This window comes from Condylura cristata, unplaced genomic scaffold, assembly GCF_000260355.1.
Source record: "Condylura cristata isolate star-nosed mole 26May11 unplaced genomic scaffold, ConCri1.0 scaffold00010, whole genome shotgun sequence".
NCBI lineage: Eukaryota > Metazoa > Chordata > Mammalia > Eulipotyphla > Talpidae > Condylura > Condylura cristata.
Window position 1 is genome coordinate 45,031,140 of NW_004567111.1, and position 17,392 is coordinate 45,048,531.

Genomic DNA, 17,392 nt, shown 5'->3' on the forward strand with positions numbered 1-17,392 from the left:
CCAATTACCAAAATTCAACTCAACCTTTCTCTTTAAAACCCATTTTTCCGATTGTATGTCTTATCATGATTAAGGCCACTCAACTGAAAGATGAGTCATTTTCAGACTTTTCTTCAGTATCTATATTTATTTGATCATTAAGTCCTGTCAGTCATACCTCCAAGGTACCTCTGAAATCTTGCCTCTCTTTTATAGTTTAAATCAGTCTCTTCTCTTCTCTACCTAGAATCAGGCAACAGCCTCTTAATTGGTTTCTCTAATACTTGTAATGCTTCACACTGGAACCAGTTCTGTATCTCAACTTTTTATCATGCCATTTATTTGCTTAAAGATATTTGATAAGTTCTCTCATTTCATTTTACCCACTGACTACACACCCATTGATGTCAAATAGAATAAACAATTCTAGTTCAGGAGTTGATGTTCTAGTTTGGAGCTGTTGTCAGCAGATTGTTGGTCTTTGCTCTGATAACATGTCTTTTTACCATTTATTCAAGTGCTAACCTCTTTGCCTAACAGCGAAAGTGGCATGTTTAGTAAATTATGTGTGTTCTCATTTGAAAGCTCTGATTTAGCTGCAACTAGTGGATGCTGCTCACCTGGCAGACTCTGTAACAAGATTCTGTTACAGACTCTATAACAAGTCTATTTAGAAAGCATTGCCTGTTACAACATTTTAAAAAATCGAATAACTTGTTCTTTCATTATAGTTTGGGAGCACAAACAAACTGTTTTGTTCTATGTAAAAATTTTAATCCACTACATTTAGAGAGCTATCAAAGGAATAATCCTCCATAGACCACATGCCTTAATATACTTTGTACTTCTTGAAATACTGGAGTTTTATTTATTGTCTTTTAAAACTGGTGACTTTAACTAAATTTGACTACCTAGCTTTGGATCCTTTTATTTACCTTAACACAGTTCTTCGCTTGTGCCTTAACAATTACTTCTCCAGGGCCCTCCCTGTTGGCACAACGGGTAAGGACGCAGCACAGCAAGCCAGCCCCAGTGGCTTCAGTGCGAGTTTGATCCCCAGCCCTGGAGGTGACCTACATGGCCCGTCAGACTGCTCCTGTCTCACCTGATGCTCCCCTCAGCAGTGTACTTCGTGGATCTGCCTGTTCTGCTCCCCACTCTGTCTCTGGTGAATCCTCTCACTGCCCCTGCCCCTCTGGCTTGTACCCCATTTCTGCATACATAAATAAATCTTAAAAAAAAAAATTACTTCTCCCAGAAATTGCTTTCAAAACATACAGGTCAGAAGTTACTGGTATCCAGAATATACAAAAAACTCTTAAATTCTATTCTACATAAAAGAAGTTGATTTTTAAGATGAATAAACTACTTAAAGAATGCTTCCTAAAAGAAGATATACAAATGCTAAATAAGTACATGAAAAAAATGTTCAACATCATGAGTCATAGGAGAACTGCATATAAAATCATTATAGACACCATTATAGACACCAATTAGAATGCCTAAGTTAGAAATACTGAGTATTAAGCTTTAAAGATGATGCAGAAATACTAAAACTTTCAAAGAGTACACCCTCTTTGGAAAAGTTTGACATTTTCTTATAAAATGAAAATATTCTTAGCATCTGACCCTGCAATCCCACTTTTTTACTTATCAATTAAAAATAAATAAATTTCACATCCATACAGAGGTTTGTATGTAAATACTCATAACTTTATTCATGATATAATATTAAAGTAGAAACAACCCAAATGCCCATCAAATGGAAAATGTATAGAAAAATTGTGGTATATCTATGAATGAAACAGCTCAACAGTGTAAACCTACTGGCTACTCATACATGCAACATGGGTGAATCTCAGAGGTGTGATACTAAATGATAGAAGTCAGATACAAAGAGCATACATTATACGATTGCCTTTTTACAAACTTTTGAAAAAAGTAAAACTGTAGTGACAGAAAAAGTAGTCACCAAGTGTTAGCAACAGTCGTTATTTTGAGGTCATGGAAATGTTCTGTATTACAAGATATATAGAACAATGTGATATAACATGAGATATATAGCACTGTATAGTTATATAAGTGAACACAATTGACAAAACTTATCAAATTGCATACTCCATGTTTGTTTGGGTATAAATTATAGTTCAGTAAAAATATAAAATATTTTAAAAATATATACTTACCTAAAAACAATAATCCATAAGGCAAAGGTAGTATCAGTGGGAATTATGGTATAAAGATCTACAAAACCATGCAAAAGCAACAATACTGACAAACATTGTCCAAATCAACTTTTAATGAAAATCTACTAATCAATAAAGACATAATAAACCAAGAAACTCCTCTTTATGGAAAAAGATAGAATAAGAATAGTACATCTGGGGGCACTGGAACCTGCCCAATTATCGTAGCCATATTCCCAGCTCTGAAGGGGTTTTGAAAACCAACAACATCAAAATCAGAGTAGCTATGAAAATAAATGGGCTAGGAGGCACTGGAGAGGGGATGATCTCCCCAAAGTGCCATTGTTAAATAACTATCATTATCTGCACAATCTGACAATTTCTCAGCTGACTCCATTCACAGGGCTTATCTTTATTTAAGCTGACTCTGAGCTTATCACTGAGAACAGTCATTCCCCTCCCTTCCCCCCACCCCCTTGCCAAAACAATCAGTGGCAATTATTTAACAAGGCAGTTGCCTGAAATGGTAATTATGGTTTGACCAAATAAGATGTGAATCAGGGCCCTCCCTGGTGGCGCAGCGGGTTAAAGCACAGCACTAAGAAGCTAAAGCTATTTCAGCATGAGTTCGATCCCCGCCTGCCCTGACCTGCTGCTCCCCTCAGCAATGTACTTCATCAGTCAGCCTGTCCTGCTCTCCACTCTGTCTCTGAAAAATCCTCTCTGCACCTCTGACCTATACCCCAGTTCTGTATGCACAAATAAATAAATCCTTAAAAAAAAAAAAAAAAAGACTTGAATCAAATGGAGTGAGATGTCCACAAGGGATTAGGAAAATTCTGACACATTTCTCATGAGCCTAGAAGGTCGTGTTCAGGGGCAGTACTACACACATACTAGTACTACAGCACTATGTACTTGAGAAGGTCTAGTATTTCACCTCTGACTGACCTTCACGATCTGCACAAGCAGGAAGTAAAGGCTAAAGCAGAATTACTAACTTCCTGCTGGTGCACTGAAACAATAGCCCACTGGCACAAAGAACAGTTTGGCAAAGGCTAGGGAATACACTGCTTTAAGGCATTTAAGGATATATATCTCTGTCCAACTATTTGCTGACCATTACACTACCTAGTGGAGGCTTCAGTGGTTATAGATGACAAAGGCTTCAAAACTTAGAAAATTTAGTTGAGGAAAGTCACCAACCAAACAGCAGCAAAAACAACAAACCTTGGGGAGAGTTTCCACATTATGATATTTAAAATGAGGTTCTCCCTGGTGGCACAATGGGTTATAAAGCACGGCATAATGAAACTCTTTGAAGCCACTGCAGCACAAGTTCGATCCCCGGCCAGGGAGATGACCCACATGGCATGGCAGGTGTCTTCTGACCTCCCTGCTATACCCCACAGCAGTATATTTCAGTAGATCTGCCTGTTCTGTTTCCCACTTTGTCTCTGGTGAATCCTCTTACCCACCATAGCTCTGGCCTGTACCCCAGTTCTGTAAATATAAATAAATAAATCTTTAAAAATATATATATATATATTTAAAATGTCCAGGTTTTAAATAACAAAAAAGAATTGTAAGACAAAAAAAAATGTAAAATTTATATGGAGACAAATGACCCAGAATAACCAACAAAATATTGAAGCAGAGAACAAAGTTGGAAGTACTATTCAATTTTAAGATTTAGTATAAAGTTCCATTGAGTAAGACTGGTATTGGCAAAAGAAGACCCAACCAGATCACAGGAACACATTAGAGATCTCATAAGTATGTCTACACAAATATAATCAACTATTCTTGACAAAGGAGCAGAGAGTACAATGGAAAAGAGACTTTCAACAAATGGTACTGAATAAATTGGATAAATGCATGGAGAAAAAGCAATCTAGACAAGTCCCTAGAATGTCTTAGACCAAGAGTGACTTTGGGTGATAATGATGTTTCAGTGTAGGTCTATGGACTGTAATGTAACACTCTGGGTGCCGGGGTGGTGTACCATCAGCTTGGGATTTAGTTCACACAGTGGTTAGACTGAATACTAAATGAATGAGATACACACCTCAGAGTGATTTAAATGATTCTTTAAAGACTGGATGCCTTAGGTAGAACAATAATTCATGTAACAGAAATATTTAGAACACTTCATCAAAACCTTTGTGAAATTCTGCTGTGAGTAAAGACAGGCCACATTTAAGACAAATATTTGGTATTGTTTTTGGTTTCCCTCCAACTTAATGATAAAAAGTAACATCAATATAACACACTTGAGATCATCTAAGTTGGTCTAACATTGGTTGTCTAAGAAACTAATTCCTCAAAAAAACCAATTTTGATTATAAAATTTATTCACTGCATGCACATGTATCTTCAACTGGATTATAGTCTCTTTTGTGGCAGGACGCATAATTTATTATTCCAATCTGCATAAAACCTAGCAGGAAAGTTTATACATGATAGTCTTAGTAAAATCTTCTGTCTTAACTTAAAATATTTTGTCTTTATAGTTCCAATCAGTGATTGACTGTAAACAGTTGCAATGAACCTTGGATAGTCAGAATAACAGAATTATTCTCTCCACACAACATGACAGGCTGGGAGAGGCAGACCTTATTTGCATCTCTAATACTCAGTACAGGCACTAGGCTCAGAGTGAACCCACTTAGTAAATGTTGGCTGATGAAACATTAGAGCTTAGGTAACTCTAGGGACCACTTGGTCTGACCCTTTTATTTTCAGATAAAGAGAGGAAAGCTCTGTGAGGAACATTAGCTCAAACGAGCCACCTACTAGTAAGCAGCAAAGTTAGAATTTCTCCCTGCCCAGTGATTTTGCTGCTTCATTCAAGAAAAATTTCAGGAGGACCTGGAAAATGAGTACAGATGTCATGTACTTAGCATAAGCAATGCATGCAATAAGTGGTAGTGTCCTTCCCCTCTATTTTTTCCAAGGAAGGAGAAAATTCATAATACATGATGAAACCTGACCTGTCTGTGCTTTGAGCAAACTGGATTTTTGTTTATGTTAACATCAGCAAAGCAGTTTGACTTATTTAGAAGAAATATCCACAATGGTAATGTTACCAGAATCTACTGATATTGTTATCCTCAGAAACCTTTACAGAAGTGCTAGTACACTATTAAAGAGCAAATAGTCAGACATCTCATTTTAACAACGAAACTTGAGGTTTTAATGAGAATGTCAAGAAGAAGAGAAGATTCATTCATCTGACAGTAGTGTATGCACTATGAAAAATGCTAAGTCATGGAAATTCACAGGTAAACAAGATAACATCCCTGCCCTTGTGGATCTTAGAGTCTTATATATATATATATGAGAAAAAAGCAACTCATTTCTGAGCCACAAGAACCAAAACTCCTAGAGAAGGTAACATTTGAGACTTGCATATTTGCTTTTTGGTGTAGAGGAATTACAGGCAAAGCAAAGACACTGATATTAGCTTGCTATAGTTTGGGAACTGCAGGTATGTGAAGGGGATAGACCATGAAGGCCCAAAATGAGGATGTGAGGAGCAATCTGTGGGCATTGGGAGCTACTGAATGATCTTTGACAGGAGAGTAATATATCAATATGAATCTTCTCTTCTTCTTGACATTCTCATTAAAACCTCAAGTTTCGTTGTTAAAATGAGATGTCTGACTATTTGCTCTTTAATAGTGTACTAGCACTTCTGTAAAGGTTTCTGAAGATAACAATATCAATAGATATTGCATATCAATAGATATGCAAGTCAGTTGCATATCAGAAGCATGAGTGGTGGCAGGTTGGAGATGATTACATAGCTTAGGGGAGAGATGGCAAAGAATGGAAGGGGCGGAGGAGGAGCAAGTCTTGATTGAAATGGCAGCTGCAGAGGGGTAGAGATAGAAGATTACCACCAGATTTTGGGTTTTCATAAATGTGCCATTGAATAAAGCAAATGATTAAATAGAGAAGTTGGCAGGGAGCTAGGATATGGAGAAGACAATAGGCTCATGTTTAGATTTGTTATTTAGGGGTCCCTGTGATGTCTGGATCCACTTGGGAATGACTGGCATACAGATGATAAACACAGAAGATGCATGATAATTAAAGCAATCACCAGAGAGAATTCGGAGCCCGGAAACCCTCTTGTTTTAGGTGTGGGGTCAGGAGGAGGGGCCGGGCTCTGGGAAGGCCTGGTCAGAACTGTACTAGGTCAACTCGCCGAAAGAAGTATCATGGAAGCCAAAGAGTGAGCATCACAGAAAGGAGTTGATGATTGGTTAGTTGCAGCAAATATTTAAGAAAGACTAAAGGACATAAGATCTGAAACACACCTTTTAAATTTAGCAGTTAGTAGGCAGGTTCATAGAAGCCTTAATGAAGAGGTCTGAGAAGCAAGTGGACCCTGGGAAAGTGAAGACAGACCCACAATGAGCATATTCTTTTTAAAAAATTTAGAAATGGAGTGGGAAGAGTGCACTGGACTATGGTGATGGCACATAGGTGAACTGGTGGTGGGAAGTCCATGGGGATTACAACTGAAATGAAAAAAATGCACAAAATGAAGAATGATATTAAAAAAAATAAACAAATAAATAAATAAATAAAATAAATAAGAACTTTAGATAAGGAGAGACATTTACGGCAAAAAAATGTTATTTTTTAACACCCTGTGATCTTTAACATGAAGAAGTAATTTGTCAACTGAGATGCTGCTTGTTTTCAGATTCCAGTTCACTTAACAAACACTGGAGTTTTTGCTGACAACAAAGCCCAGAAACACCAGGCACCTGTGGTGAACAAGGCTGAAAGATACAGTCCCTTCAGTCGAGCTCTTAGAAGCTGGTAGAAAAGGCCTCACTCTGCCAGCTAACCAGCACTGTAGGAAGTGGTGAGTGGTCAGTGTAAAATCCAGCTGGGTACAAGCACATAGCAGAGAGATTAGCAAGAGGATGCTGGAAGGTAAGGGAGGGGGTCCTGCGGGACAAGGGAAAAGCTGAGCAGCGAGCTCGCTGAGAGCTCTGGATTTGTGAGCAGGGTGTGTGTTCCCAGAGAGGAGTCTTCAACATCACTGTCAGGCGCCTGGCTGCATTCTGCTAGAGACGTTCAGGAAAGCTATGACGCCCTTTCCCTTCTCATAATTTAGATTTATAATTTTCATTTAAAATGTCAGGTTTCAGACAGGTCGTGAGGTCTCCCATGCTGATTTAATGGTCAGTTTCCTGTAATATTTCTAATATTCCTGGCAAAGGCAGGAGAGAAGTAATGAGCTGGGGTTCGAGTTCATTCTTCTCTCACATGCGATTCTGATTAAAGCCCACACAGCCTGAACTTCTCACCCTATATTCACATGGCAGGAGCTAAAGGTACTTAGCCCAGTCTGCCTAGGAGTGTTCTGGGTGTGGTCCTCAAAGACATTCAGAAACAAAGTCACCAGCAACCCAGGGATCAAAGGCGAACACCAGGGAGCAGCAGCTCCTTCTCTGTGGGGTGAGAACTGGGGGCCTGGGAAAGGTCTCCCAGCTGCAGGGGTAGTTTACAAAACAGAATCTGTGAGCAGGGTGGATCGCAAGGCCAACAGACAACTCTGGTATGTAACGCAGCAAGGGTGAGGCCTTTGAAATCATCGGCCATCCAGCAGGAGGGCCTTATGGTATCTTGGGGAGAAAAAAAATAATGTCAGTGGCTGTCTGTATACCACCACTGGCTCAGTCAGGGGAGGCCACAGCTGTGATCTGCTGAGCCTTTTCCTCTGGCTGGTTGACCAAGTGATCCATTGCAGCAGCAAGGCTGAGTTCTCTTCCAGCTGAAGTGTGGGAGGAAAATGGTTAAGCATTGACAGATCTAGCTATGCTAAGAACATCAAGTATTAATAGTTCCTTAGCAGGAAAGAGGGTGTATGCATGGAACTGCATGATTTGCATAAGAAAACAAATAATATTTATTGAGCTATAACTGATAGAAAACATTGTATGAGTTTCAGTGTACAACATAATGATTTGATATATGTATATACTGCAAAATGATTACTGTAATCAACCTAATTAATATCACTCCTAATTTTTTTGTGATGAGAATTTTTAAGATATACGCTGTTAGCAACTTACAAATATGTAACATGTAACACAGTTACCTATAGTCACCATGCCGTATATTAATTTAAATCCACTCATTTGAAACCCACTATATCTTAGGTGACCAAGGATTCAGGAAGTGTCAGCTCCTTTGACAGATCAACAGAGTAACAATCACAGTGACCCAAGAGTAAGGAAATAAAAGAAAATGAATCCAAGTTTTCTTGAGCATCATTGGTTTGTGAAATTTCACACAAACATTCAATTTACATACACCAGCACTGGAAAAGTCAGATGAGTATCTTTAGCTGATTAACTGTTCTTAACAACCGCATCTAATCCAGATAATTTCTAGTGATAACTAGCCCATGTTAAAACAAGGGTCACAACCAGAGATTTGTAAGACAGACTCAAAAACTGAAAGCAAAAAAAAAAAAACAAACCAAAAAACATAAAACAGCTTGTGGGTAAGGAAGTGGGTATGCCCTCTTTCTCCCTCCCCCATTCAGTCCCTGGCACAAAGGGTGGGGGTCTCTCTTGGCTCCTTCGCTGGTCTGCTCAGTAGATGTGGGGTTCCCAGTGCTCAGCCTACGTCTTCGTCTTCTCTTTTGCTGCTCTTGATCTCCTTGCTGTCCCAGGGTGACCTTGCCACTCTCACAAGTGTCATACTTTCACCTGCTGACGACTTCACATTTCTGTCTCCAGTGAGGTCCCTGTCTAGCCTCAGCCTGCACACTGTACTTTACCTGGCAAGGCTCCCTCAACCCAGCACACCTCCCCTCCTCAGGCCAGGCAGCCTCCCCCCCGTCCCCTCCTTTCCAAGGCTGTTCACTGCCTCAGTGAAAAATATCAAGAACACCCAGCTACTCGAACAGGAGATTCCAGTCATCAATATTCTAAACAACCACATGACACCTGCTGCTCATAGCTTCTTATAAGTCTTAAAAGTGATCAATACAAAGAGTTAAGCATAGCACATAGTAAATACTTGTAAAATGCTCGCCATCATCATCTGTTATTTGTCTGGTAAACAAGGTGTCAAAAATTGTTAATGTTTTCAATAATGCAGTGCAAAAATCTAAACGGAATACAGAGGTAAATAAATAACATTAAAACGTAAACTCCTTTTTCTCGCCTGTCCCATTTCTTAGTTTCTTGTATATTCTTTCCTGAAAGTTTAGGCATGTAAACGTAATTTTGAGAAGCCGGCTGGAAAAGGTTACATAAGGGGACATTTAAAAATATAAAGAACAATATTTTCCATAAAGATTTATTTATATGACATATATGTGATATATATACATATGAAATATGTTATCTTTGACCCCAGCGTGTCTAATATGGGGGTCGTACTCTAGGCCCCCATATTAAATTGGCTATATTAGGTGAGGTCTGTAGAGGGTGATGGCATGGAGATGAAGATGCTGTTCCTGCATATTAATATACTTAAAAGGCCCCAAAAGGGAGCCTCCCCGGTGATGCAAGAAGTTGAGTCTCAGCGCTATGAAGCTCTCTGTAGCCACTGCAGTATGACAGTTTGATCCCTGGTACAGGAGCTGACTACATATGGTGCAGCAGACCACACCTTTCTCACCTGTGGCTTTTCTCAGCAGGGCATTTCAGTCAACCTACCTATTGTGCTCCCCACTCTGTTTCTGGTAAATCCTCTTATGCTCTACACCTATGGCCTATACCCCAGATCATTTATGCATAAAATAAATGAATCTTTTTAGAAAATCCCCAAAGTTAGAAATTCAAAATAGTCACATCAAAATTCTACATGTCTTGTCTAGAAAATTCTTCCTGGCCTTTTAGAGTAATATGGAGCACTTTGAAAATGTTTTAAAGAAATCAAAATATGGTCTATGGGAATTACTATTTATTTATAGGCTCAGAATTTTAGAAGTAGAAGTGATATGATTATGATGTAACCTTCCATTAGTCTTCTCCAAAAGATTTGTGCAAGCTCTTACTTCAGTTAATTGTCACATATTATTACATGATATAACACAATATGTTTTATTGTAAATTTTCAGTGGTAGGTATTACAAAAGGAAAAATATTAAAAATATTTAAAATTTATCATCAGTATTTTTAAAGACTATATTTATTACTAATGCTGTTTAACATACTCAAATCAAATGTTTCTTTGTGTAGAGGTAAATTGTTAAGAACATTAGATCATTTTTTTTTTTTTTTTGGCCAGTGCTGTCCTTTACACTTATCCGTTCCCACCAGCCACATCTGAAAATCACTGTCTTTAATTATACTTTCAAATACAAAAAGCTGATTGGTAACTGTATAATCCTAGTCATTCCATATCTTCACAAAACAGGGCTGAGCAAGGTAAATCCTTTTGTTTAATTAATAATTCTTTATTCACAAAACAAGTTATGCAGATGGCTTACTGGCTTAATATTAAATTAGAAATTCAGAGTTAAGCTTGAGTATCAGGACCTACATTACCATTTTGTGTGAATACTGCAAACTAAAATGGTAATAGCCTGTACTACCTTTTTAAAAAGATCTCTTACCAGGGCTTTGATTTACTACTGTTATCTTAAAAGTGACGTACCTTGCAAATTCTTTTGACACCTAGGTTATGCAAATATTCTGTTATGGTTTCAATGAACTCCTCATGGTACTTCATTATACAATTAACTTTTCATTACATACAGAGAAAATATTTTGCAATCACAAAAAACAATTAAAAGTGAATGAAAAACCATCAAAACAGGATTATAAATGTGACTGTTAAAATAACAGTGAAGGTACTATTTTGAGTTTCAGTAACAAATATTTACAGAGCACCTGGTCGCCTGTACTATCGGAGAGTTGTGGCATGGCACCATTCTGGTTCACACCTGTGGTAAGACAGCTGGAGACCTGAAAATAAGAGCTGCTCACCCAACTACCCAGGCCAGGGTTGGGTTCTCCCAGTTGTGACATCCTCAGTACAATATATTTTTCCAGGTTAAAAAGTTAATACTGTTCAACAACTTTCCAAGTGTAAGTGGAACCTAGGACGTTAATTGTCTACCTAGAGTCACAATGTAGGACACCAAAGGTGAGTAAAAAATTCTTATGGGTCACATTTGCAGAAGATAGTCAGCTCTCTTGTTTTCTTTTGTCTACCTGGCAGAAACTACCTGCCCTCTGGCTATGATTCCATTTCAGGATTCTGTATTTGCTTAGCATTTCAAATATCTATGAGAAATGTACAGCCCACAAAACTTTAGAAATGAAACAAGAGGCCAGCTCTATCACTGGTTCTGCAGTGCATGAGAAAATCACCTATTGTTTTCCAGGCATCAGTTGTTACAGACCATGCAAGTGAGTGAGCCAGTGTCTAATTAATCACCCATCAATCTCAAAATTTTAAAAGTGCTGTCATTCCCCTGGGGCTAGAGTTCTTTGGTCTGCCTCCATTCCACTATTTGCAAGGAAAGAAAGTACAGTTTTGGTGGATGATGCTGAAAGGAAAGAAACTCCACACAGTTCCCCTTAGCCAAACTACCTCAATTTTACCTATCTCCCTGGCCTTTGCCCTTGACCCACCCCCTGTGACTTTCCTTTGGCCTCTATTATTCCTTTGCCCAGAGAACCTCAGCTTGCACAACATCCAACATTTTTTTTCTAACTTAATATTTATGACATGACTGCCATAAGAGTTACTCCAGTTATAACAACCTCCTGCCTCAAGGACCATTTTTACACAAGCTGGACCCTTACCAAGAGCACTGTGGTATCTGGCGTTGGTGCACTTCCCATGTTTATGTAGCAATTCAGTTTAGATGTTTGCATGGATCCTACTTTGTTAGAGATGGGTCAGAAGTTCAGTAATTTTTCCAGCTGATCCTCTCATTTTTATTCAGAACTTTATATCTCTAAATGATTTCACACTTACTGCACTGGCTCATTATGCTAACATGTCTGAAAGGCATCTTGTTTTTAAAAAAATAGTAGACTTTAATGGAAAAGTTCAAGGCTCCTCAGATCACATATATCAGTGAGGAGATAAGATTTAATCACTCATATGTTCGTGATTCAAAGCTTGGCCCCACAATCTATGTACGTCATCCTGTGAACGGAACTACATACTCAGAAAGAGTGTTTGCCTCTACAATCCTGTGTTTAAAGATACATAATAAATTTTTTATTCTGGGGTTCAAGAAAGTTGTTGATTTACATTTAAAAAAAATAAAGATTTAAGAATTTTTAACAAAGTAATGAGTGAATTTAGGAAGAAAACAAAATACGAGGCCAATGTACAAAACAAGATGCACAAAGAATGGACAAATGGAAACTGAAATGATAAAAAAGTACTATTTACAATAATATCACAAAACTGAAATTCTTAAAGTACTTTCAAAGACATGTACTATCCAATGCTAAAAAATAGAAGCCAGGATTGAAAAAATTCAAAGGAGACCCAAATAAATAGAGACATATATGGTTTATGAATCAGAAGACTCAATATTGTTAAGATATCAATTCTCTCCAAACTGATTACACAGTCAACAGACCTCAAATCAATACTTCATCAGGATTTTAAAAATAGATATCAACAAGATATTCCTAAAATTTATATGAAAAGGCAGAGTAACTAGAATAACTAAAGCAATGCTGGCAAAGAAGAACAAAGTTGGATGATATGCACTATTAGATTCTAATAATATATAAAGCTGAGTAACCCAGTATAATATTGATGAAAAGACAGATACATAGATGAAGGGAACAGAATAAAGCACCTAGAAAAGGACTCATACATATGTGGCTGATTTATGAGACAAGAACCAAGGTAATTAATTCTACAAAGTAGTGTTTTTGACATGGTAGTTAAACAATGAGACACCAATGATGCAAAAAAAAAAAAAAAGAATTTCAACCCAAACTTTGTATCTTATAAAATAAAGATAACTTGAAATGGAAAGTTGACTTAAATGTAAAACATAAAATCAAAACTTCTAGAAGAAAATAGTTGCTTAGTCAAAGATTTCTTAGATGTGATATTAAAAATAACAAAAAATTATGAATTGATTTCAGCAAAATTTAAAGCCCTTTTCTGTGGAAAGCATTGTCAAAAGTTGGAAATTACAGCTACAGAGTGGCAAGAAATATTTACAAAACATATATCTGACCAACTTACATTTAGAATGTCTAAAATCCCTTCAAACTCAGTAATAAAACAGATAACCCAATTAAGAAATGGAAAAAATACTTAAGACTTTTTAACAAAGAAAATATATCATGTCAAATGAGCACATGGAAAGAGATCCAGCATTATTAGTCATTTAGGATATACAAATTAAAGTCACAATGAGTTAACACTGTTAGAATACAAAATGGTATGGTCATTTTGCAAAAATTTAGTTAGCTCTTATTTTTTTTTTTTTTAAGATTTATTTATTTATGCACACAGAACTGAGGGACAGGACAGAGGTGCAGGGGTGGTGAGAGGATTAACCAGAGACAGAGTGGGGAGCAGGACAGGCTGACTGATGAAGTACACTGCTGAGGGGAGCAATAGGTGGGTGAGGAGAGTTCGGCCTGCCATGTGGGTCACCTCGGGGACAGGCGGGGATTGAACTCATGCTGAAGTGACCTTAGCTTCTTATTCATAAGAACTTAAACTTAATGCTCACACAAAAATTTAAATAAGAATCCTTAAAGTGGCTTTTTAACCACTAAGATGCAGCAATGCACATGTCTTTCAAGTAAGGACGATTATGTGATATTCTGAGCAAGGCAAAATTGTAAGTACCAAAAGTAGGTGGGGTAGGGAATACAGGCAGAGACTGATGACAAAGGGCAACAGAGAAATTTGGGGGTAATGGAGTTATTCTCTATCTGGGTTGTGGTGGCTACCTGACTATAAACACTTGTCAAAACGCATGAACCTTTACATTGAAAACGGTGAATTTTGTTATGTATCTATATGTATCATCTTCATTTGAAAATATGTTTTAAAAATTCAGTGGGGAAAACGGATAAGGTGATATAGCACACTAGAGAAAAGTAAAAATACCAGCTAATAAAAATAGGTAGGACTAAGAGGGTCCACTGAGGAAGAGATGCTTCTTGAGGAGTTTCAAGATGAACACTAAGAGGGCAGTGACAGCCTGCTGGGGTGCGGCTCAGATACGCTGGAGTGAAAACGCTGCTCTTCCAACTCACTACCTTTAAAGAGCTGCAAACCAACTCTATTCCTCTGTGAGCGCCCACAAAATGTTCACAAATGTCATTCCGTGCTACTTTGTCTTCTAGTCCAAACGTTCATTCCTGTAATTTATGATTTCAAGATTCTTGCTCTTTGACCCACTTAAATAAATCTGCAATGTTGTTTTCCTTGAACATTTGGAGATTACTTGTTACTGGAAATCTATTCTCTCTGCATATGGGAATCAAAGCCTGACCAATTTGTGAACATAAAAATATATGTTTGAAGATTAAGCAAGATCATTGACACACAGCTGATAGAGACTCTCTGGTTTCTATTATCAAGGCTAAGTTTTGTTTATCATGCCTTTTCTCCATTTATCATTTCCATCTTCCCCATGTCCAGGGCTGAGTATACTAGAAAGAACACTAAACTGTAAGTTATGAGTGCTGTGTTTTTTTAAAGAGCATTTCAGCTTGTTACTAGCTGTGTGGCCTTGGAAAAATGACTCATCTCCTGTAACTAATATTTATCTTCAGTTCTGACCTCCCTCCAGGGCTTTATTTAGGAAACTTCAGATTCCTACAGACATACAATATCTCTCATGCTCATTTAATGGTTCAGGTATATCAATTACATGGGCATCTTCTTTATTATCCAAGTTGTCACTGTAACTTGTTTTTGGACACATGCTTCATTGTTTCAACTAGATTTCACCAACTGGATTATAAATTCTTATGGCATCAATCACACAGCAAAGGCTTAAATATTCCAGGCTGTTGAAATAATTGAGTGTACATATCCAGTTTGCAGATATGATCATTTGACTTTGCAAAAATTACATTAAAGTTTGACATACTCATGAACATTTTCAGGCTGTCCCCTGTCAATATATGCTATGGCTTCCCCAGGTGGCATCTTCTCACTAATCCACCCACATCCTGATCACACTCTACCCCCTCATCTTGTTTTACCTTTTTCATAAGACCTTACAACCTTTAAGATAATCTTTTTTTCTTTTCCCCCATCTCACTTACTTTCTGCTTTCCTTCATCAATTCTCTGAAGCTTCCTATCAGGATACAAACTCCATGAAACCAGGTTCTGATGATACACACTGTATACTTAGAACGTGGATCCAGGACTGGCACATAGTGATCACTCAATAAATAGTAAATGTATTTATCATTACTCAATATAATGACACATACTTGAGATTGAATAATTGAAAGAAAAAAATGCTTTACATGCTTTACCTGCAAAGAGGTTCTACAAGGTCCTTTTCAAGAAAATCATGATCATTTTTGACGGCCACAATGTTGATAGGAAATTGTGAATCTGAAAAAAGAAAGACAAAGTAGTTTCCGTGCGCCCTGTTAGATTTGAATGGCACCAACAACTTCAGACTACCACATTTCTGTAGTGTAGACACAGCTGATCTTATCAGCAGCTACTCTCCATTGGTAGGTGTGTGGATAATTTTAAGATAGCAGACAGTCTTATTTTTACCACAATAAATGATTTTAAGAGTAAAGAGTAGTGTAAAATATGAAAGTAATCAAGCGCTTGACCTTGGATCAGATTGAATACAAAATGCCTGCATTTTCATAGCTCATTATCATTATAGACACTTGCCTAATGGAAGAAAAGCTTTTATACCCTTCCCATTCACATAAGGCATAGGTCACTGGTTCTACCTTTAATAGTTCATGAAATGTTTGGTTTGGCAGTTTTTTTTTCCTTCAGAAAGGAAACTTCCAAAAATACCTGAAGCTCAGTGGCCTCAAGTGTTTTCTTTTGAAGCAAAATCTTGAGTCACTTTGGAGTATTAGCAAAATACTAAACTGATAACAGCTTAAAAAAAGATATTCAACATCATGACTTTTCTCTCCCTGACTATTCATGCCAGTCTTGGAGGTCCTGAGCAATACTTAAGATACAGGGTTAATTTTAGGTACCTCACTCTCAGAGGTACCTAAAAACCTGGAGATCAGAGCAATAGAGGCTATGGTCAAATTTAAAAGACATCATCATTACTACCCTGCCATTATTTGCTTCTCATCTCATATTTTACACTACCTTTTCCACACCGACAATACTAAATGTAAAGGTATTCACGCCTTTTTTTTTTTTTTTCCTGTTATGTTTAACATCATTCTTCACTTTGTGCATCTTTTCCCATTCAGTTGTATTCCCCCTGGGCTTCCCACCATCAATTCACCTGTGGTTATTTACATCTTAATGTGAAATTGGGCACAGAAACAACTCATCGTCTGGTGAAAAAAAATTAGTGAATTTCAGGTTAAAGATGTTCTCCCTCTGCTAGAGAGGGAATATGTGTATAGTGAGAAACAAACATACCAAAGTCTGAGTGCTGGTTCTGCTACTCCCAACTGTAGAACTGTGGGCAAGTCACCTAACTGTTTTGGGTCTCTGTTTCCTCCTCTGTCAAGTGGGAAGATGATAATCACGATACCTAACCTTTGGTGTTGTAAACATTAAATGAACAGCATATGTAAAGTGCTTTGAACTGTACCTGGCACACTGTAAGTGCAATGTAAGCATTCGTTCTTATTTTTATTATATCTATTCAATGCAGATGGCATAAACCCAGTGTGATAGGGACATTTTACTTATACAATATATTCTTAGCCATTTAAGAACCCTTCATATTTAATTGCATAATATTTTGAATTTACAAAGACAGTGCATGTTACAGCAGAAAATATACTTCATTAAATCTCAAGGGGCTGGGATTTTTATTGTGACTTCCATCTCAGAACCTTGGAAAAGCCACTTAGCCTTTTCTGTCTGTTAGAATCAGTAAATTGTTGGTAGTAGGTAGTGAGAGGGTTGCTTAGATGAAAACTTTTATCAAAGATTCTAGACAGGAAAGCATAATCAGGGACATGTTCTCATTCAAGTAAGGAAGTAGAATTAGCGTTTTTTTTTTCTTTTAAATATAAAGGTGAATTTCTTGGAGAATGGACAAAATTCACTGAT

General features: G+C 37.4%; 1 protein-coding gene across 2 annotated transcripts in view; it reads right to left on the reverse strand.

The window, feature by feature from the left end:
- STARD13 (StAR-related lipid transfer (START) domain containing 13) overlaps positions 1–17,392 on the reverse strand; it is a 156,850-nt gene that overhangs the window by 41,802 nt on the left and 97,656 nt on the right. For both annotated transcript variants that reach the window (XM_012723221.1, XM_004680197.2), the window contains exon 3: positions 15,646–15,727. In XM_012723221.1, coding sequence (XP_012578675.1) covers positions 15,646–15,727 — 82 coding nt within the window. The remainder of the gene's footprint in view (positions 1–15,645; positions 15,728–17,392) is intronic.